The sequence below is a fragment of the Ammospiza caudacuta genome, chromosome 14 (genome assembly GCF_027887145.1).
Source record: "Ammospiza caudacuta isolate bAmmCau1 chromosome 14, bAmmCau1.pri, whole genome shotgun sequence".
NCBI lineage: Eukaryota > Metazoa > Chordata > Aves > Passeriformes > Passerellidae > Ammospiza > Ammospiza caudacuta.
In genome coordinates this window covers 2,175,565-2,198,366 of record NC_080606.1, presented here as the reverse complement: position 1 = coordinate 2,198,366, position 22,802 = coordinate 2,175,565, and the positions used below count along the sequence as shown (strand labels likewise).

The window sequence follows — 22,802 nt, the reverse complement described above, 5'->3', positions numbered from 1 at the left end:
CCACAGTGGGAGAGGCTCAGGAGCCCTGGGGGGATGAGGCCCCATCCTGCAGGAGCAGAGAGCTGGGAATGGCTGTACTGGCACTGACTGCACCACAGGCATTTCAAACACCCCAAAGTGTCTGAAAATGTTTTCTTTTTTGCTCCTGATTTCCTGAGGACTCCTCACCTCCAGCTTTGGTGCAGGCTCCCAGCAGGTTGACCACATTCAGGTGATGTCCTATATGGATGAGGATCTTCAGCTCAGACATTAGAGCCTTGCATTCATTAGTAGTTGCACATTCTGCTTAAGATAAACAGGAAAAAAAATCATCTTTACACAACAGGATATTTTCAACAGGACACAGCAAGATCCTGTTTATCCTTTGAAACAAAACCCACCCAGGTTCCTTGCAGTATCTTGGCCTTTCAGACTCACAGAGATAATAATTCATCCGTTTCATTGTCTGCTGACCTTTATGAAGTGGGATAACACTTTATCTTTCGGTGACTCTTCCTTTCTTCACTGTGGGTTATGGAGGGTTATGGTCCCTTCCCCCAAAGCTGATCCCACAGAGCCTTTGCCAGGCTCAGATCTGCAAGCTTAGCAAAGCCAGCCCTGCAAGCCCCCCCAGCACACAGAGGGTGTCCCTTCCTCTCTGCTGGGCTGTGCACTTCAGCAGGACTCAGCTACAACACCTCAGAATGCTCCACTGCAGGGCAGGAGGAATCCACAGATCTGGGAGCTGTGTCCCAGAATGTCCAGGGGACACACAGCATGACTGAAGCTCAGGCCTGTAAGATCTTATTGACCAAAGAAACTAATTTTGTAAGATCTGTGTGTGAGCCATGAACCTGACAGGGCCCTGGCTGGCCACTGACATTGTTTTAAAGCAGGCACCCTCAGACCAGAAGTTTGTTCAGGTGCTGCTTTATCTTCCCAGCCTTGTCTCTAAAACCTCCATGATGTATTTTAACAGGAGAGGCTTTGGCCTGTTTTCTTTGCCTTTGCATCATGTAAGATTTAAATATGAAGAAGCAGTTACATAACAAATCATTTGGTGTGACAGGTGTAACCTCTTTATCTGTTTGTAGAATTCCCCAGAATCTTCCTCCAAACTGTGCCATAAAAATGGAGCTATTCCAAGATTCCTTCAGCCAGCAGTGTTTGCTGGGTCCATGGGTGGTATCACTTCTGATTTCCCCTGGCATGTGCTGGAACTCACAGCCAGCCCAGAAGTGTTTCAGATAATTCTGCACATTGAATTTTAGCTTCAATCCAGAAGAGAGCTGAGCATCCTCCATGGAGATGGCAGAAATGCAGGCATCCCCAGAGCCTTTTAAATTCCCTGGAGGGATGAACTGACACTAGAGAATCTGCTTTATTCATGAAAGTGATGAATTATGGGCATGTTAGCTGGGGAGGGGCACACCAGAGCAGGAGGGAGCTGCCTCCACACGGGAGGGAGGTGTAAAACGATGGAGAATCTGCCAAATATTGCTGAATATGTGCTGGCAGGGCAGAGCTGACATGAGGATCAGCTGGGAAGCACAGCATGGAAGGCAATGAAACCCCAGAGCTGTCCAGGGCAGTATGTTTTGATGGAGATGGGAAAATGTCTGGATCAGGGACTTCTAAGGGATGTCAGGGATCTGGAAATGGGCATGGAACAGAAGATAAAACAGCAGGAGAGAAGATGATTGGAAGGAGGAAAATAGAGAGGGGAGACCAGACCTGAAGGAGGTCCAGAGAGGTGACAAATGGGTGTTTTTGTGATTTCAGAGAGATGGGAGTAGCAGAGCACCAGGTGAGGCAGCTGGCAGCAGAAGCCAAGTCCCGTGGCAGCAGTGACTGGCTGGTGGCATGGCAGGGGTTAATGGTGGCATGCAGAGCCTGAGGGCCATGGCAGCATGGGCTGAGCCTTTGGGATCACCCTGAGGAGCAGCCCCAAGCCCTATGGCTGATCCTCCCTGGGTGCAAGAACAGGCTCCAGGTTCCCTCCTTCCCCTCACCCAACAGCAAAGCTGCCCTTCATTTCAGTAATTGCAAGCAAGATGTCTCTAATTCACTCCCCTGGCACTGGTTTTTTTCCCAGCCCCTTGAACTGTTCTACATCTGGCTGGGCTGGGATGGAAGGCTCAGCTCCAACTTCGGGCTATCTGGTGTAATTACACTCTGTAATCTGTTTCCCTCCTCACCCCACAGAGCTGGAAGCCGCTCTCTTCTCCCTTGAGGAATGCAAGCCTCAGTCAGCACGGAGCTGCTGTCATCCTCCCCTTCATCCATCCCCCCAGGACGGCTGGTCCCACATGGAAACCCATCCCTGCAGGGCACAGCCAGCTGGGCACTGTGCCCCTGGCTGCCCCCAGCTCCCTGAGGACGATCTCAGAGGGATTTTTGTACCTTTCAGCATTTTTACGGCAACTGTTTTGCAGGTTGAAGATTTATCAATGCCAAAAGCAGACGCCTCCACCACCTTCCCAAAAGCACCATGACCCAGAGTTTTACCTAGAGAAGCAAGAGTTGAGAGTGAGCCCAGCTGCACCAGGCAGGAGGGGACATGCAACCTCAGCTGTGCAGAGAACCAGGCACAGGGCACAGACACAGGCACAGCAGCCTCCATCACATCCTGCAGCATATGGATACACAAGGGGGTTATCCATATGGCCTGGATGCAATCCAGCACGGGAGACAGCAGAGGAGGGAATCACTGCACTCACTGAGGGCAGGGCTGACACCTGCACGGATTGAGGGGACAGACATCACCTGGGGATGGCCTGGAGTCCAGGGAAGGCAGAGTTTGGGTTAATGTGGCACCCTGATCTATCATGGAGAGAGCCAGCAAGGCACTCAGGGAGCCACAGCCCCTGAACCCATCAGTTATTGACATTGATTTGAGGGAAAAGCTGCACTAAATGGGATTTAGGATTATTTTCTTTCTTCTTTTTGTTTATTTTCCCTTTCATTTGGATCTTCCTGCCTGTGTTACCTGGTGTGCTCTGAGGGCTCTGACCCAGGGTCTGGCTGTTTGTTTCTGCCACTTTCTGTGTCCCACCATCATCTCAGATTTTGGGATTTTTTTCTGTCCTCTCTTCCTTCCATGTTTTCCAGCTGCAGCACCAGGAGCACACAAATACAGATATTTTCCCTGCACTCCTCAGTGCACACAGATGTTACAGTTTCACTGTACAAACACAGCCAGCTTTTTGCATTTCTCACTCCATCAGCCAGTGAACTGAGCTGTTCAGTGAAATGTGGCTCATTTTTCCATGAGAGCTTTTTACAGCTCAAAGCTGAGCTCTGATGGTTGATAAGGAAGTGATTATTTGATGAATTGATAGCTTTCTTCTAAAGAAAACTCACTTTCCTTTCTCCTCTATGGGAATGAAATCACACTTTTGGCAGGGACAGTACCTGGAGGTACTGTCAAGAGTTTGGCTTCCCTTTTCCAAGGAAAAGAAGTGGCAGCTATTTGGACAGAGGCTCCAAATCCCTCATTTCACCCTCCATCAGGCTGACCCTGCACTCTGTGATCCCAGATCCAAGGGTGGCACTGTGACAGGTTCCTGCTGGGTTATCCAACAGCTCCAGTGCCCCTGGGAAGGATCTGGGATCATCCTTTAACAGCTCCAGTGCCCTGGGAAGTGTTTGAGATCATCCTTAACGGTTCCAGTGCCCCTGGGATGGATCTGGGATCATCCTTAACAGCTCCAGTGTCCCTGAGAATCATTTGGGATCATCCTTAACAGTTCCAGTGCCCCTGGGATGGATCTGGGATCATCCTTAACAGTGCTCCAGTGTCCCTGAGAATCATTTGGGATCATCCTTAACAGCTCCAGTGCCCCTGGGAAGGATCTGGGATCATCCTTAACAGCTCCAGTGCCCTGGGAAGTGTTTGAGATCATCCTTAACAGTTCCAGTGCCCCTGGGATGGATCTGGGATCATCCTTAACAGCTCCAGTGTCCCTGAGAATCATTTGGGATCATCCTTCAACAGCTCCAGTGCCCCTGGGATGGATCTGGGATCATCCTTAACAGTGCTCCAGTGTCCCTGAGAATCATTTGGGATCATCCTTAACAGCTCCAGTGCCTTGGGAAGGATCTGGGATCATCCTTAACAGCTCCAGTGCCTTGGGAAGGATCTGGGATCATCCTTCCACAGCTCCAGTGTCCCTGGGAAGGATCTGGGATCATTTGGGACCATCCTTCCCCCTGTGTGCCCCCAGCACTCACCCAGGCGCAGCCTGTCCCTGGGGAACTCCCATTTGCTGCTGTCGTAGGGCAGGCGCTCACACTGCTCGTCCAGGGGCATCTCCTCGGGGTCCATGATAATTGACAGGTATCCTGTTTTAATGTCTGTGGCATCGGGCTAAAAACAGGGCGGGGAGAGATCATTCAGGGGATTAACTGCAGTTCCGAAGGGAGGGAGCTGTCTGGCAGCCCGGGGACTTCCCTGCCTTGCAGGCACTTTAATTCTGAGCCAGGAATGCATCACTGCAGCTTCCTGCTTCTGTTCCACAGCTGAGACACAAATGTTTGTGTGGGGCTGCCACTGTGGCTCTTGGGGGGAGGCACTGATTGATGGCTGGGAAACACAAAATCTACCTGGATCAGCCAAAGGAAATCACTGATTTTCCATGGGAACTGCAGGAGCTGCACTTCCTCCTGCATATTTTGGCATTGTCACTGTTTGTTCTGCAGTGCTGATTCTCCACAGTTGTCCACTTCATGGCTGCAATTTATTGCAATTTAAAATTGCTGGAAATTGCTATTTCTGATGCTGCTAAAGTGAGAAATTGTGGTTGGGTGGGTTCTGTGCGCAGACTTGCACAGGAGTGAAATGTAAAAGGAAATTCACTGTTATCCACTGCTCTGCTAAGCTGAGGTCAAGGATGAAAACGTAAATTTAATCCCTGTGTTTCCAAGAAGAGGGGAAATTTTACTCAAATATTGGAGATCAGCACTGGGACTGCAATTTGGTGAGAGCAGAGCAGGGAGCTGTGCTTGCCTTTCTTTTTCCTGTTTGTTTCAGGAAAGCAGACCTCAATTCCTTGAAACTTTACTGCAAGTTTACTTTTTGAGTCACAAAAGGAAGGTGAAAAAAAAGCAAGGAGATCAAATCAGCTGTGTGGTTTGAGCTCATTTCTAGAGCAGACAGCCTGGGATCTTTAATATCTTTTATTAGAGTCAAGTGCTGAAATCAAGCCCTCATTTTAGAGGATTTAGGGTATTTTTTTGTTATTCTCACAAGCCAGTTTGACTCATAAAGAGGGAGGAGCCTGAATTTATGATTCCACAGAAGTGGCTGGAAACCTCACAAGTGCAAGGGCTCTTTGGAGAAGTCAACACAAACCATCTGCCCCAAAGGTTTGTCCCTAACTCTGCAGTTCCCATGAGCTAGGACAGGTGCCAGCCTTTGTGCAGGGTGGGAGCTCTCTCACCTTTCTCAGTTTGCGGATGAAGAGGGTCAGCAGCAGCCAGAAGAGCGTGGCAGCCAGCCCTGTGCACACCAGGATGATCACCTCAATGTTGGATTTCTCCTCAGAACCTGCAGGTGAATGCACAGCCAGCTCAGAAAAGTGTCCAGATTCCCTGAGGGAGCCCTGTGGGACTCTGCATGCCCCAGGCCAGGCTCACCCTGGATTTTGATGAAGGCTGATGTGCTGTCCTGGCCCAGCTCGTTGGAGGCCCGGCACTCGTAGAGCCCCTCGTCGTCCTTCTTCACTCTCTCAATCACCAGCGTGTTGTTTTCCATGGAAATTCCTGTTTCAAGGCATTCTGGTTAGTGCTGGCACAATAACCTGCCTGCCAAAAATGCTTTTAGGGGACAGAGCTGAAGGTGAGCTCCCATCCATGCAGGCTCTGGTGTGAGGACACATTTTAATCCTGGCAACCTTTCTCTGACTTTTTTTTCCTTTTCAACACTTGGATAAATTATTTGGCATTATTTAAACAACAGCAAATGTGGCTGTTGATTTAGAGTGGGTAGAGCCTGGAAACTAATCCAGAAGTTAGCAGAGGGATGCAGGATTGGTGGCTGATAGCAGGAAGATACACTTGGAAAAATGGGAACTCAGTGGAATTCCTGAAGGCTGTGGGAAGGGATGGGACTTCTAACATGGGGAGGATGGAACTCAAGTTAGGACTTCTTGGAAAAATAATGGTGTGAAGCAATTCTGGATTCACAGGCAGCCAGGTGCAGTGGGAATAGAAAGGTTGCCTAGATATGACCTATGAGAGACTTCTCTATGTTTAATTTTCCCAATTTCATTTTTCCTGGTTGGTGGTACTGCACTGAGAGTTCTCCTGTTTCACTGAGGGATGACTGGGGGAGAAATAGGGAAACAAGTCATGCTTGCAATCCAAAAGGGAAGGACATTTTGAATTTCTGGGTGTTCTGCCTGTGCATCCCGTTGTTGTTAACAAGAGTGCTGCACACAACTTGCCATGCACTGTGCTGAAATATTTACCCTGAGGTGTTTTTTTCCAAATATTTTATTTATGTTTCCATTGGTTGGATGAGTTACATGCTTGTCCCTCTAGAATTATTTATAAAATTTCAGTAGCTATAAAGAGTTTCTCTCAGAACATTCTGATCTGAATTATGGATGATCCTAGATTTCCTTCCTAGTCCAAGTTGCAAAATTAAAGTCACAGGACCAGCTGCTGACATGGGATTCTCCATGATTTATGGGAGGGCTCAGGCCATACTCAGCTCTGCACTGGGGCAGCCTCATCTCCAGTGCATCTTTGAGCACCAGAATATAAAACAGCCTTGAAGAATTGGAGAGCATCCACAGGAGGCCATGAGGATGGGGAAGGCTCTGGAGGGGTCTCATGAGGAGGGGCTGAGGGCCCTTGGTTTGTTCAGCTGGAGGAGGCTGAGGGGAGACCTCAGTGCACTCTTCAACCCTCCTGAGGGACAGCTCCAATCTCTGCTCCCTGTGACAGGGACAGCACCCAGGGCATGGCCAGAGCTGGGCCAGGGCAGGGTTAGGCTGGAGGTCAGGAAAGGTTCTGTCCCCAGAGGGTGCTGGCACTGCCCAGGGAATGGGCACAGCCCCGAGGCTGCCAGAGCTACAGGAGGGTTTGGACAGCACTGCCAGGGATGCCCAGGGTGGGGTTGTTGGGGGTCTGGGCAGGGCCAGGATTGGACTGGATGATCCTGTGGGTCCCTTCCAGCTCAGCACACCCCATGACTCTATGGCACAGAGCTGGGAAGGCACCTGGGCTCAGGGGAGGGGCTGCAGGCTCAGGTGAGACTCCCTGCCCATGGTGGCTCTGTCCCACAGAGCTGGGAGCACATTCCCATCACTGTGCTGAGGGACATAAAGGACATTTCATATGCCATGGGATGCCCTGAACCCCTCTGCCAGGTGACTTTGCTGCAGTTTGTCATGGCCAGGACAGCTGAGAGCTCAGCCTGTGTTGCCAGACCCAGGTGCACCTGGGGCTCAGTTTTGTGCCCAAACTCTGGTCCCACACAAGCAGCCTGAGCAGCACTCCTGATTTCCCAGTGCTATCCCAATGTGTGCTGGGCTGGAGCTTCCCCCCAGCTCAGAGTCCAAGCTGGAGAGCCCTGCAGTGCCCTGGCACCCTTGGATCTGTGTGAGTGTCCCTGAGTCATGGGCTCAGTCATAGGTGCTGTGTCGTGGTGACCCTGCCAGCCCATTATCTTGCAGCCCAAACAGCTCTGGGCAGCAGGACCTCACCTGATGCTGCTGAGATGGGGTAGCCATTCTTCCTCCAGGTGACCTGAGGCTCTGGGGTCCCACTGACCTTGCACTCCAGCAGGATCTTGCCGCTGATGTTGACCTCCAGGTCCGTGAGGTTCTGGATCACGACCGGCGCCGCCTTCGCTGCAGCCACAGAGGGAAAGAGCCCCAGTCAGGTCTGGGGGCCCTTCCCTCACCTCCCTCCTTGCACAGCCTCTCTGGGCTGGAAGGTTTGATTGATCAATTAATCAAAAATCCCCCCAAAGGGTCTGGGAGGAGTGGGTGACTTTATTTGGTTTATTTTCACACTGCCTACACTTAGGTTTGGCTGCAGCTCCAACTCCTCATCCTCTGAAGAAAACAAAGGACAGGGAGTGGGTGGTGCACATGCAGAGTGAAGGCAAAAAGGAGAAAAAGGGGAAAAGAGGAAACATTTCTAAAGGTTTTTTATCCTCCGTCAGGAGTGCAGTTTTCTTCTTACTACAAACCACGGTAACACCCACTTTATGTTCATTTATAAAAGGTGCAGGACAGCAATGAATAAAATCACAAACACAGCATAAAATATACCCCAAACCTGCAGTGAGGACAGAAGATGAGGGGCATTAGAACATATGAAATGTTTGAATAAGAGAAGGAAAGCTGTTTGGAGGGACATTTCCATGTGTGCTCTCCACAAGAGTTGTCTGACACGTGCCAGACAGATGACAGACCTCAGTCATCCTCACAGGAATGTGATCCTCATTCCAGCTCTGCATGGATGTATTCACAGTCTAGCTGTGTTTTTCCCATAGCTGTGCTGTGTAGGTGTGTGTGTAGGTGGAAATCTGACTGACTGAATAAAAATATCTGCCAGGGGAGAGGAAAGGGAAGTGCCTGAATGCAGAGAGCAGAGCAAGGCCAGTGCCTCAGAGCAGGTGATGCTCACAGGTGGCCCTGGTGCTGTGGGGACCAGCCAGACCATGGTCACTGCCCAATACCTGAGTGAGACTCCTTCCCTTCCTCTCTGCCTCAGAGAGATTTATGTCTGTGTGTGAAATAAATCACCTGCCAGTCTGGAACCAGAGCATCTGTGTGTGGAGGGAAGGGGCTGGGAGGCTGCACAGGGGATGTGCCATTCCCTCCAAGGCTGAGGGCAGCACTGGGCTGTGCTGAGGGACCCTGCAGTGCCTCCTGAGCCAGAGGAGCCAGTCTGAAAATCCCTGGCCAGTTCAGCACTCTGACTCCTGCTCCCTGACATTGCTGCTGCATGTCTCAGTTCTGCTCCAGTCCTGTGCTTTTGTTTTCTTCACCATTGGAAGGTAGTTAATAAATCTATCCATTCCCCATGCCGGCAGCCCTTTGTCCTCTGAGGAGGCTTAGAGATGATCACCCAACTTCTTCACTGTGAAGCAGAAGAAACTTCACTAATTTCAGTGACTTCCTACGGGCAGAGGTGTCCTGCCCTTTGTATTCCCACAAGATCTCAGTGAAATGAAAGAGCTGGGGGCTTGGGTGTAAGTAAGAAAATAATTGTTATAACAAAGTGCATCCCTCTCACCCGAATAAATGGCACATGTCACTTGATTTTACACTTGCCCAGGGATATTTGGGATCTGCTGGGCGCAAATCTATTCAGGTATCTCATCCTGACAGCTGAGAGTGGCTACCAAGGTCATACAGACCTGGGGTGAGCATCCCAGTTTACAGTTGTGCTGTCAGTAAATGGTGGGTGATGCTTTTAGTCCTCAGCCAGCTCTAAATCTGCACCCAGCATGGAGCTGGGAAGAGAAATGCTGCTGAAATCACCTTGATGTGATCTCAAATATTTTATCCAAAGCCAGCAGTGGCTGGGTGAGTGTTCTCCATGCCAGGCTGTCAATCCACACAGAGTAAATGACAGAAGCAAAGCAGAGCGGGACACAGGGTGTGTGTTAGGACACATCCCAGTGTCACTGTGCCCTGGCACATACCTCTGACCAGGAGCTGGCTGTGCTGCTCCAGCGTGTCCGTGCTGTTCTGCTCGTTCTGGGCTCGGCACTTGTAGAGGCCACTCTGCTCCCTCGTGACATTGGGAATCAGCAGGGTCAAGGAGATGGAATATTTGTCCATTTTCCTGACCACAGAGCGGCTGGGAGCTGCCTCTGAGGAGGGGTAGTACCAGGCCAGGTGGGTGTAGATGTACTTGGAGGCCCGGCAGGTCAGCTGGACATCATTGCCCACGATGGCTGTGACTTGGGAGGGTGTTTGCAACCCAGAGGGCACATCTAGGAGGAAGGGAAAACATGTTTGGAATGAAATCCCAGCTGAGATGATCTTTGGCTGCCTGGCTGTTACTTGGGGGTCAAATTCTTAGCAGCAATGGAAGAAGCAAGGTTTAATGAGGACAGAATTCACAGAATCACAGAACCACAGAACCACCAGGTTGGGAGAGACCTTCAAGATCATCGAGTCCATCCCAGCCCCAACACCTCACCCAAACCCTGGCACCCAGTGCCGCATCCAGACCTTGTTAAACACACCCAGGGATGGGGACTCCACCACCTCCCTGGGCAGCCATTCCAGAACTTTATCACCTTTCTCTAAAAAACCTTTTCCGGATACCCACCCTGTATTTCCTTGGTGCAGTCCTTGAAACTGTCAGTTCCTGGAGAAAGAGCCCAACCCCACCTGGCCACAGCCACCTTTCAGGAAGCTGCAGAGAGTGATAAGGTCATCCCTGAGTCTCCTTTTCTCCAGGATAAAAAACCCCAGCTCCCTCAGTCATGGAAATGTGGAAACAGGCACTGGAGCTGGGAATTAGGGAAGTGAAAGTTCCTCTCACTGCCCAGTGCTAACCTGTGCTAGTCCAGCCCTCAGCGTACTAAGGTAATGAATTGAAAGCTTAGAAATAGAAGGGAGTTAATGGACTGGGAGAGTTTAATCAGGAGCTGCTTTTATCCAAGTAGATGAATGTGTTTGTGAGCTCTTCCCTCTCCACAATCAGGGCTGGAAAGTATTAATTGCAGAGGAATAAAGAAACCCATTCCCATCCCTCAGGAGCAACACCTTCTTCCCCACTGAACAGACTCCTCAGCTCTCTCTTATTCCAACTGTGCCCATATTTATTTCTATCACATGTGAATGCTGGATATTTACTTGATCACTGATGGATTAAATGATCTAATGATGTCTAAATCCTTGAAGTCTTATATTTAGCAGAGAAGTACTCTGAGTCATGACTCTGACCATGAAAGAGTGAGCTGTTTCTTGATATATTTTTAGTAACTTTTCACTCCAGAAAAAAAAATTAAAATATTAAAAAAAAAAATCAATTTTCCTGAAGTGGCAAACTGAATCCATTTGAAAACAAGAAAAACTGAGTGGAAGGCCAGAATTTGCCCTGCAGTAGCTGCCAGAGACCTGCAAGTAAATTGGGGCTGGAAGACACTTCATTGGCTTGGCATTTTGTTAATTTTAGGGCTCTATCCCCCTGAATGAAAGCTCATGGATTCCCACAGTGATCTGGGATTATTCTGCTGTCTGTTAGGTCAGGATTTTCAAGCAACTGAGAGTTGTGAGGAATCTCTTATCAGTGTTAGCAGGGATGGGATCCTTGGCAGGCTCACTCTGGGCCCCCTTCTGAACAGGACCAGGTTTGCCCTAAATCTGAGAGATGATTCAGTGCCAAGCTGTTGGTGAGATGCTTCCTCAAGCCAGGATGAGCTGGTGGGACTCAGAGAGGGCCAGGAGTTAAGGCAGAACAAGTGTGCACTGCATTTGCCATCTGCAAATTCCACCTGGAACCTGCCCAGGGGCTCCCAGTGCAAAAGTTCTGCAGAAGCTGCAGCTGAGCAGAAACAGTGAGGCTGCTGAAATAACCAATCTGCCTTACAATAAAGCACACATTCTATAAAATACAGAGCCCTGGAGGAGCTTTCAGATATGATTAAAAAGTCTCTCTTCTTCCCAAGTCATCTGGAGTAGAACCCATGAGCTTTTGCTTCATGGTTTTTAAAGACTGGCACCAGAAATATTTCACAAAAGATCCAAAAAGATAAGAGACCCCCTCAGGCCACAGCTGTGGAAATTGTTCTTTTTCTCTCATTTCCTTGTGCTGGAGGTGCAGTTTGCTCTCTGCAGGGTGTTGTTAGGCTCAGTTGCTCTCTCTTGGTGCCAGCTGCCTTGTGTGACACTGCTCACTCCTGATGTCCTGTGCTTCCAATATGTCCAAATCCTGCTTATCCACATGGGGGAATGTCTGAGGCCACCCAGACCTCCCCAAAAGGGCAAACTGAGAGCCAGTGGGACACTGGGCTGTGGCAGGAGCAGCATTCACATCTCCTGAATCCCTCCAGCCAAATCATGGAACAAGTGCAGCATCCCTTGGGATAAGCCTGCCTGGGGCATGGCACAGCTTGGGCTGCAAATTCCCACTGAATGAGATTCCCAGGCCCTGAGTTTTGAAGGATGCTCCATAGTTTTGCTTTGCTGCTGGACTTTAAAGTTGCCAGGGTTTTTTTTTTTTTTTTCTCTACCAACTTAACATTCTGGGAGCAGAGGCCTGGCTTGTTTTTCTTATCATTCCTTCTCCTGACATTTTTTATTTAGCATTTTGAATATTTTTAGCTGGAACCTGTGCTATTCTCTCCCATCTTGTTTGCCTTTCAAGCAGCTCTTTCAGCTCCAATAGAATATTCATTAATTTTCATTGCAGTGGAAGGAAAAAGAGAGGAAAAAAGAAGTTGCTCTGCTCTATCTTTTCATGCTCTCCTCTCTCTTTTCTCCTCCTACCTGGATTATCAGGGGAGTGAGTGCAGCTTGGAGAGCACATTTCAAGTCAGTTCATCTCTCAGACAGCTTTGCTTACATAATCCTGAACCTGAGCGGTGATTAACTTCCTTTCTCTGAACAGATACTGTGTTTTAGAAGGCTCCTAATAAGTTGGCTGAAAGAATGCACCACGGGGCCTTTTCCCTTTTATCAGCAGTCACCAAACATTTGTCTCTGGTGTTGGGTTACAGCATAGTAGCTGCGAATTTCCCTCTCCACCGTGTGGGATTCCGTGGCAAAAGAGGGAAAGGAGCCATTGGGGGGAGGTAAAAAGGCAGCATAAATCAAAGGCAAGGCTGGCTCCATTTGTATTTACAAGGAACTAATTGTTTTTAATTTCCTGTGCTTTGCACAATAATCTGTGTAATTCAAAACTTCTGCTCTTTCCCAAATTCCAGCCTGGGCCTGGCAGGGGGGTTCCACCAGGAACAGGGATGGAGGGAAGGGGAGCCCCTCTATCTGGAGCAGTGGTGCTTGTCAGAAATCCTGTCAACACCTGGGAATGAGCAGTTTGGAGTGGCACAAACTCCTATAACAGCCCAGCTCATCCATTGTTCTGCTATCTGAGAGCAGATTTTTATCTCCTGCTGGAAATGCAATATTTTCTTTCGGGCAGAAATCTTTAACTCCATTTTTCTCAGTTGTTTTGGCAATCAGATAAACCCTTGAAAAAAGGACTATGGTTATTATTTGTTATTCTTATCATAATTCATTTATATTCCCAGAACATTCTGAGTTTTCAGATGGGTGGGATCCCACTTAGCTGAATGCAGTGCAGTCAGACAAAGGCTGGAATTTGATTTACTCTGGACCTGCAGCTCTGTGGAGCTGCCCTTTCCAAGGTGCAGAGCAGAGATTAGACATTAAATGACATTAAATGACATTAAATGACACTTGTCCATGGCAGAGAATCCCTACAGGAGACACCAGGGCAGCTTTTCCCTGCACTGGGGAATTTGCAGCCTGCTGGGAATGTCCTTTGGAGCTGGACAATGACATCCCTGAGTATCTGGTGGCTCACCCAAGGCTTAAATGGGAACTCTGGAATCAGAGCAGGAGGGGGAAAGGCAGGCAGGGGGCAGATCTTGATTGGATTGACACAAAACAAAAATCCTGGAGTAGGAGTTGGGCCAGGACACGATGGATAAATGCCTTCAGGAGAGACTGCAGAGGGCTGCAGAGGGACAGTGACAGCCAGGACATCTGCAGCAGGGGCTGCCACTGCATCATGAGATTTCTCATCACTCTGGACCCCTTATAAGGTTTGGATTCTGAGTGATCTCCAAACCCTGCTGACCCCTCATGAAATGAACTCTGCTGGCAGAGAAATGATTTAAAAATAGAGCCCAGTGCTAATTCTGGTGTCCGTGGGAGTTTTTGTGGGGGTTCTGCAGTGGAAGAACAAAATGGTTGCTGACAATTATTCCACAGGGATAAATTAATTTTTCTGAAATGAAGGTGGTGGTGGTGGCAACATCAGACTGAAGTGAGCACATCCCCAGAGAGCAGCCTGGACAACACCTGAGGAAGTGTCCCTGGAACACTCTGCCTTGTCCTGGGAAAACATCTCAGCCCTGCCCCAGTGGAACAGGGATTTGAGGGAGTTCAGCCTCTGTGCCATCCTCAGATTTCTCACCAGGGAGAAGTGAGTTAAGCCCAGTTCAGCCAGAAGGTCTGAAAGCAGCTCATTTGTTGATAGGAGACAATGGGAGAGCAGGTCTTTAAAACCAGCAAATTGCTGAATGAATGGAGGGGTGCCACACTTGGAGCTGCTTTGCAGAGAGCTGTGAAATGCTACAAACATTTCCGAGATGCCCCAAAGTCCCACATGCTGCTCCTGTGCCCTCAAGCTCTACCCCAGCATTCAGCTCAGCCCTGAGCTTTGACCTGCACACAATGAACCTCCTCAAACCCATAAAGTGACCAGCTCAGAGCCTTGTGCTGTGGGGCCTCCTCTGCCTGGAACCTCTCAGCCCTTCCCTGGATGTCCCTCAACACTGAGACAGGAGAAAACTCCTGGGCAGAGTCACCTGGAGCTGCTCCAGCTGTTCCAGGTGTGAGGGTGACCTGCAGAGCTGTGCCCATAGCCTGGCCCTGCTGGAGCTCTCAGAGAGGAAAGCCCACAGCAGGCACTGCTGCAGCATGACCTAGTTTAGCATCAGGACAGCCACATTTAGAAAGTTTTCATTCCTTTCTAATCCATAAACACCACTATTTTTAAACACAGCACTTCCAAAAGCCAGTCATGCTTGGTCAGCATTTGCCTCTTCCCCAGAGTGGTGCAGACTCCCAGTTTCCCTGCCCAGGCTGGAACACATCTGCCTGGCCAAGGCCTGTTCACCTCCTGCTCTGCTTGGGTGAATGGAGACATCCCCACCAGAACCACTGTCAGTAATTTCACCCAGTGATTCATTTCCTTCATCATTCAAACTGCATGATTAAACCACTTGTGTCCCAAAACATCGTTAGATGGATCTTCAAATAAAAAATTTGAAATATTACCTCACCGTGGGTGGAAAAAAACCCCCCTACATAACTTTATAATTAAAATAAACCAGAGTTGTGCAAGGTGCATGGATGATCTAACCCTTTGGATCTGACCTTATGCTCCTGGCTTATTTCTTTGGGTTTAGTCACCAGTGTGCAGTTCTGTGTTCAGTTGGATAACCCACCCAGACACAGCAGCTGGCAGAATTCCCAGCAGGACACAACACTTGGAAGGGGTGAGGTGGAAAATTAATGGCCAGTCTTCAGCCTGCCTTGGACACCATGGAGACCTCTTATACCTGAGCTGTGTCTCCCAAAAATGCACCTTGAAGGGCATTTCCCTGAGTAAATGAGAGTTACAATGTTGGGAAATATCTTTTGGAGGCTGAAAGCCTCTCCTGTCTCCTGTCACCTCTAATGGAGGTGAAATCTTTGCCCTCCATGGCTCATTATTGTTGGATGGCATTTTTCTGTTGGCACACTGTGTAACACCAATGGGAACAGTGTTTGGTGAGCCCTTTTTTGGCTGGAGGGATTTGAAAGGTGCTGGATTCCTTTGGAGCAATGGAGTCAAACAAGCCAGGAGGGAGGAGAGGCACAGGAGTACAGATCCCTGCCACGAGCGAACTCTGCCCTCCCATCTTGCTCATGGGCAAGGAACCAAGCAGTGAAAATCACACATTTACTTTCCAGGACACTTCTGCACTCTTTGTTCTAAAAATCGATATTTTGATGCAAATCCTGGCAGCCAGCATCCACTCATCCAGAAAGTGAGCACAGCAACGTTTCAGTTTGTTCTGGGTGAGCTCTTGAACGAGGCTGTCCCTGGACTCTCCTCTCTTTTTGAACTGCCATCTCTCCTGAAAGCATGATGTAGATGTTGATCTCACTGCTAAAGAATCCCTGTGCTGAAAGGTTAAGTGGATATTTGTTTGGATTTGTGTTCTTTGGAGAACCTTCTCCCTGCACCAAGGGCACTGCAAAGGGCCAGGCAGGGCTCCAATGTCACAGTGCCACCAGCCTGGAGCAGGCTGCATCCTGGCCTTGCTCACCTTTGTGTGCCTGCTGATTTCCTTGGGGAACAACCCTTCTCCTGGCTCAGGGACAGGCTCCGGGCCTCTGAACACCACAAAGGCTTCAGCTTTGCCAGAGGTTTCCCAAGGACAGCTCTCAAATGTCACCAGTGCTGCTTTAAGGCACAGAGAGGGACTTGGGGCTGCAGCTGCAAAGGGCAAAGAGCCATCGGGGCTGGACATGTCCAACCTGCCTTGGGTGGGGTGAGCAGCCTGGGACTACTCCAAAACAACAACACACAGGGATGGCCAGGAGCCTGAAGCAGCACTCAGCAGGCCCCCAGGGAGCTGAGAGCAGCAGCAGTGCCCGTGGGGAGGTGTTGGTGCTCACCTGACACGTAGAAGGCGATGCTCCGCTCCTCCTCGCCCACCTTGTTGGCAGCCACGCAGTAATAGATCCCTGAGGCACTGCTGTCCTCCGTGCTGAGGGTGCTCACAACCTGCCCACAGAGAGAACACAAGGAATGGCTCTGAGGGTGCGTGAGGGGAGAAAAGCTGTTAGGAAGGCTGTTTCTAGTTAATAATGGGTCAAAGTCCCAGACAAGTGCTGCTACTTGGTTTTTGTCTCTCAGCATCTCAGCCCAGCTAATTCTCTTCCCATCTCATTCCTATAACTTTACCATTCCTTTTTTCCCCTGTCTTACCCATGAAAAACAGGGACCTGCCAAGGTCATCAACATCAACATCAACATCAAGCAAAAAGCTGAAGGGAAGGACCTGGAGGATCCATTCAAACAGTCCCACAGCCATCTCTTCCCTTTGCTGCTTTTCAGCTCTGGGTTGTGTGGGGAATATCCACATATCCATAGGTAATTCCTATAGATGTGGTACAAAGAGCATTGCAGCATTTTTTTTTTCCCTCAGAGAAGGGAGGGAATGATGTGGCCCCTTTGTGCTGGGAGCCCCATGAGTCCAAATCCTTCCTTGGAGCTGCACAGGACTGGTTCAGTGAGGAGGAAGCTCTGGAGAAGCTGCCAGTGCTGGAACACTTGGTAAATACAGAAAGGGAGGATCATGGGGAAGGAAGGAACACTTGTCCTGAGCTTCACCACACCAGAAAAGGAGGGCGTTCTGTCACTCCTGGGATGAGCTCAAACATGTCCTTAAGAACTTGTGCTCCTTAAACCTCCCAAGGCCCAGCCATGTACCCTGTCCCTGTCACAGTGCAGCCCCTCAGGCTCACACAGGAACACCCACAGACCAAGCCTTTAATTATTCCTTGTATTCCTTTGGAGTGGGAGCAGGAAAACAGGCCCTGAGCCACCAGGACAGAGATGTTCCTGCAGGATTCCTCTGCTTCCCCTGCCATTCACCTGAGGAACTCTGAGCCCTCACATTTGGAACAAATATCACTTTCTTTGCCATCCTCTCTAAGGCCTTTGAGAATCAAAACTTATAACACCCTCTGGCCCTTTGTCCTTATCTCCAGAGAGCTCTTTGAAGTGCACAGAAGCATCTCTGGACTTTCTTTTTAATATCCTAAACTAAACTCACACAAGACATTCCTTTACCCCTCCTAAAGCTGCCCTATGAGAGTGTCTAGAGCTGTGTGCGATAAATTTTCTGAGTTATTTAAGATTTGCTGAGATCTGGCACTTCAAATCCTGCAGGGAAATGAGTTCCAAAGGTTTTGATCCCATGTGCATTTGCCATTCTGATGGTGAGCATTTGCAGCAGAATAAGGGCTGAGTGGAAAAGTGTTCACTTTTCATGGTAAGAATGGGGAACCCCCAAATTTAGGGGTGAAAAAGGAGAGCAGCAAACCCAACTCCCTCTGGTGTCCAGCACAGAAAGAGCTGTGCAGTCCTGAGTGATTTATGATGTGAAAAGAGCTCTGCCTTGGCTATAAAACCAGCCTGGCCATGAGAGCAGCCTCCTCCTCCTGCTGCTGCTGGTCTGGAGCAGTGGCCCAGAGCCATGGGCTGGGAAGGAGCTCATGTCCAGAGCCCTGAGCAGCACTCTGGAATTCCTGCTGAACCAGGACCAACATCTCCCTCCTCATGGCTGCTGGAGCTGAGCATTTCATGTTTGGGAAGAGCAAAAGCCAATATAAATGTACGTGCTGAGGACAGGAGGGGATACATTTGGACAGCTTTTAACAGCAATTAGTCTTCCTAAGTGACAGCTCTAGCTGGGAAGTGCAGGATAACACTGCAGAGCCAGGCAAAATCATAAAATATCCATTTTGGGACATGTCCAAAGTGTTAGGGGTGACACTGTGGCTCTTCTAAACACTGATGCAATGCCTCAAGCTGCTTGGTGGCCCAGAGGTAAATGCTCATGAGCACACACACAGACAGATGCTGATATCTCCAGCTCCATAACTCAGGAAAAGTCTGGCAGGGCAGTGGGAAAATAGAAAAAGAAAAAAAAAGAGCAAATAGCTATCCTGAGACCTCATTGGAGCTAATCTCAGTTGTGTCTAGATATGAAGGTGAAAAAGATGGTAAATGACAGTGGGAAACAATCTGGGGACAAATTCTCGGGAGAACAAAACTACTGAGGAATAAAGGGAAAAAACCAAACCAAACCACTGAGGAATAGAGAGGAAGTAATTGTCTTGTTTGGATGCTCTGGTCATTGTTGTGCACTTGGATCCCAAACCCTTACACACCTGGCACCAGAGATCAGGCACTTCCCTACCTGGGCCCACAGCTGGCACCTCCCAGAGCCCTCCAGACTGTGACTTTTAAACACACAGCAGAGACCCACATGTGATCCCAGAGCTGGCAATTCAGGATTTTGAGTGATTTTCCTGTAAGATGAATCCCTTGCAATCATTCTGTATCAACCTTTCACTTCAGCTGTGTGCTCCTGGGTAAATCCCTGAGCCTGGGAGCCCAGTTATCTTTCCAACATCTGAAATAAAGTTCTCAGTGGTCAAACTAACCTAATCCTGGTTGGTTTGGTAGCTGAAATTTGAAATCTGTGTGTGTTCGGTCACAGTGGCAGGTTGGGATAAGGATTTTGTTATTCTAAATGCCATCCCGAATGAAAAAATGGTTTTAACTTGAGCACCCAAACTTAGGGATCTTTTCCCTTTATTAACAGTGCAAACTGTTGGGGCACAATCCCAGAATCTGGGGACCTTTAGCAGACAGTGGAAAAATTCTGAGGGGATAATCCCTGTGTGTGCTCAGTCTCTGCACCTGGAGAAGTATTTTCCACTCCTGGAATCATAGCCAGGGTAGAAAAGCTGGAGACATGTTGGAATGAGTCCAGAGGAGAGCACGGAGCTGCTGCAGGGCTGGAGCCAGGCTGGGAGAGCTGGGGCTGCTCACCTGGAGAGCAGCAGCTCTAGGGAAAGCTCAGAGCCCTGCCAGGGCCTGAAGGGGCTCCAGGAGAGCTGCAGAGGGGCTGGGGACAGGGGATGGAGGGACAGGACACAGGGAATGGCTCCGGGAATTGGGAATTGTTCCCTGGCAGGGTGGGCAGGCCCTGGCACAGGTGCCCAGAGCAGCTGTGGCTGCCCCTGGATCCCTGGCAGTGCCCAAGGCCAGGCTGGAGCAGCCTGGGACAGTGGGAGGTGTCCCTCCATGGCAGGGGTGGCACTGGAGGGTCTCTGAGTCCCTCACACCACAAACCCCTCTGGGATTGGTTCCATGATCAAGGCAGGGCTCACCCCAGAGCACAGCACTCTCTGCTGAGCTGGATAATGATTGATGTGAAACCTGCAACTGCCTTGAAATTTTGTGCCTCTGCACTGAAAATGCCATCAATGCACTATTTACAGCCTGGAAATGTGCAGGTTCCAGCTTCCCTGGCCCTGTGAGCAGCAGTGCCAAGGGGCTGTCCCACCCTCAGCTCCTGTGCAGGCAGTGCTGGCACGAGGCTAATTAATAACAAATTATTGGCATGTCGTGTCTAGACATCTTCCTAGATGGGATCTGGGAGTTCACTGCAAACCAAACACATCCCTGCATTGCCTGGGCTGGATTTGGAATTAAGGACTCCATTTCCTATGACTTAACCCAAAGGCCACCCAATACTGCAAGCCCAAGGAAGGGATTATTAGCTAATAAATAATTACTAGGAAAGAATAAACGAAGTTGAAAGCTCAATAAGCAAAGGGATAAAATGAATGATTTCTGAAGAACAGCTCTGACAAGTAAATAGAGCTTGCTGCTGGGAAAACTCCTGATGGAGTAGTTCAATAAAGTCCATATATAATGTTCTCAAACTGATAAAAATAAGTTATTTTAGAAGCAGCCAAATAACATTCCCCAGCCATGCACTGTGAGTGTTTTAAGACATCTTGTAGTAAGGACAGAGCAACGAGACCTTTCTTAAGCTGGAGGCAGCATGAATTAATATCTCTTGTTATTGCTTGCTTTCTCTTTCCTTTGTCTGCCCCTCCCCACCCCAGAGCTGCAGTTAACAATCCTTCTTCTTTCACTTCGTTAGCTCCCCGTGGGCAGGATGAGGAGAGCAAAACGTGGGTGGAAAACTTCTCAGCTGTCTGACTGTGGCAGGGCTGGGCTGGAGGTGGCTGCAGGGAGATGGAATTACAGAACTTGAGCAGGGAGCCTGCACAGAAAGCACTCAGCTCACTGCTAATCCATCCACTGGAGTGGCACACACAGCACTTGTTTGCACAGCCCGACAGTGCTGAGCCAGGGCTGGAGTTCATTCACTCAAAACATGCTAAAGGATGGGCTGAGCATGAGTGAGGAGAGAGGCTGGGGCTGCCTGAGAACTGCCAGCCTTGCTCCCGTCTCTGGCAGGGGGTGGGAAAGGGGAAAGGGGAGCAGCCAGTGCCTTCCTCAGGGTGAGCAGAGCTGGGAGGTCAGGGAAGCTGCTGGGGCTGGGCTGGGGACTGGGGTTAACTGTGGCCTGGAGGGACTGATCACCCTGAGCCCCTGGAGAAGGTGGGTAAATCCTGGCTGGTCCTGAGCAATCACCACCCCCTGCTCCTTCCTCCAGTGACTGCAGAGTTTTTGTTCTTTTTGTTCCTTCAGGAGGTCAAAACTTGGCATTTTTGAGTCGGTTTTCCTGCGTGGTTGTGAATTTAGGAGGTCAGGGAAGACAAAGGGCAGTTCTGGTGTCCCTGCTGCTGGCCAGGCTCTCACCAGACCCACCAGGGACAGCTCCTGTGCCTGGGCAGTGCCTGACACACCTGGGCTGACCCATGGGAGTGGCTGCAGTGTCCCAACCCTGTCCCTGTGCTGTCCCCTTCCTGGCACAGCCTGGGGTGACAGGGCTGCAGAAGCTCCTGGAAGTGACAGATTTGAACAGCCTGCCTGAGCTGCTCACACACTTCTCACCACACACATCCCACTGCTCTAATGGAGACTTTTTGTTCCTTCAGGAGGTCTAAACTTGGCATTTTTGGGTCAGTTTTCTTGAGTGGTTGTGAATTTCACCAGCAGAAACACCCACGTGGCCTGGCCACTCTCATATAGACATGAAAGGGAGAAAAGAGATGAAAAGAACCCCCCAGAGAGAGCTGAATTATGCATGAGTCTTGCTATTCCCTTCTGCTGGTCCCAAGCTCAGGCCAGTTTGTTATTTTGCTAACAGGAAAGAAAATAAAATTGCAACCTAGCTCCTTGTGACTTGAAAAGTCAGGCAATTCCTGCAGTCACGGGTGTTACACCTGGTGTGAAAAAGCAGATCCAGAGGAGCCCTGCAGTGCTTTAACTCCCAAAGTGAGGAGCTCAGGGTGGACCCCAAACCCCAGGGAAAATGAAACTATCACAGTGCAACTGCCTCAGCTGTGTGACCATTTCATTGGTCACTGTTGGACCAAAACTTCCCTGAAGTGCATCAATACCTGAACCATAACCTCGTGCTTCTCCTCAGGAGTGAGACTCAGGCTTAGGAAGGCAGGGGGAGCTGAAATTCACTTCTCTGTCTGTGGAATACTCATGGAATAATCATGATGAGTATGATGACAGGAGAGCTCAATTTTACATGGCACTTCTGTCAGGAGATGTCTGAAGAGCTTCATGTGATCAAAGAGCACCAGGGGCTTGCTGGAAAAACCAATGCTTGCTGCCCTGCCAGCTTGCTTTGGGCAAATTTCTGGATCTGGTGACTCCAGGGGAGTTATTCCATATTTTTAGCAGCTCTAAACAGTTAATTCAAGTTTCCACATGTGGCTGGACCAGCTGTTATTGCCTCAGCTCCCAAGGATGAACTCTTGGGTGCTGACAAATCCTAGAGCCCAGATGAATTCCACCTTCTGGAACTCCAGTGCTCATGGGACAGCTCAAATCCCACAGGAAAATCCCCAACCTCAGCTAATCCCAGTTCCTAACAAAGCTCCTGAAAGCTCAGCCTCCAGCATCTTTATTTTTTCATCTCCTTGGTCAGTGTAGGTGAATTACTTGCTGGGACATGGTAGGAATGGATTGGTCTGTTCCATTCCTGATAGAAATAACAACTGATAAAACTCTAGGAAAAGTCTGAAGACTTTTTCCTTAGAGACTTTAAAAAAATTATATTCTATAATATAAAGACTCAAATTAACACAGTCTGGAACTTCAGAAAGGGGGAAGGAGAGGAACTGTCTGCAATGTAAGCAGGGAGTGAAACCTGAGATTCCGATAATTTAGTTATATTAATTTGAATAAATCTTAATCAGGACATAAAAGTTAATAGGAAGCACCTCAGACTGTGTTTTCAGCCAGGCAGAAAAAGAATGAGTATACTATAAATTGTAAAATTATGTAGCTCCTAACTTTAGTAATGAAATATGTAAAAGCTGATTATATATATATAATATATATGGAGAGAAACAGTAGCTCTGAGAGTC

At 49.2% G+C, this 22,802-nt stretch overlaps 1 protein-coding gene across 1 annotated transcript in view; it reads right to left on the bottom strand.

The window, feature by feature from the left end:
- The window catches only part of LOC131563863 (vascular endothelial growth factor receptor kdr-like), a 130,451-nt gene that overhangs the window by 30,675 nt on the left and 76,974 nt on the right, over nt 1–22,802 (bottom strand). Inside the window, exons 12-19 of the mRNA XM_058814047.1 lie at nt 16,377–16,485; nt 9,647–9,940; nt 7,692–7,838; nt 5,617–5,742; nt 5,421–5,527; nt 4,213–4,348; nt 2,383–2,487; nt 169–282 (exon numbers count right to left, since the gene is read on the bottom strand). Of these exons, the coding sequence (XP_058670030.1) occupies nt 169–282; nt 2,383–2,487; nt 4,213–4,348; nt 5,421–5,527; nt 5,617–5,742; nt 7,692–7,838; nt 9,647–9,940; nt 16,377–16,485 (1,138 nt within the window). The remainder of the gene's footprint in view (nt 1–168; nt 283–2,382; nt 2,488–4,212; nt 4,349–5,420; nt 5,528–5,616; nt 5,743–7,691; nt 7,839–9,646; nt 9,941–16,376; nt 16,486–22,802) is intronic.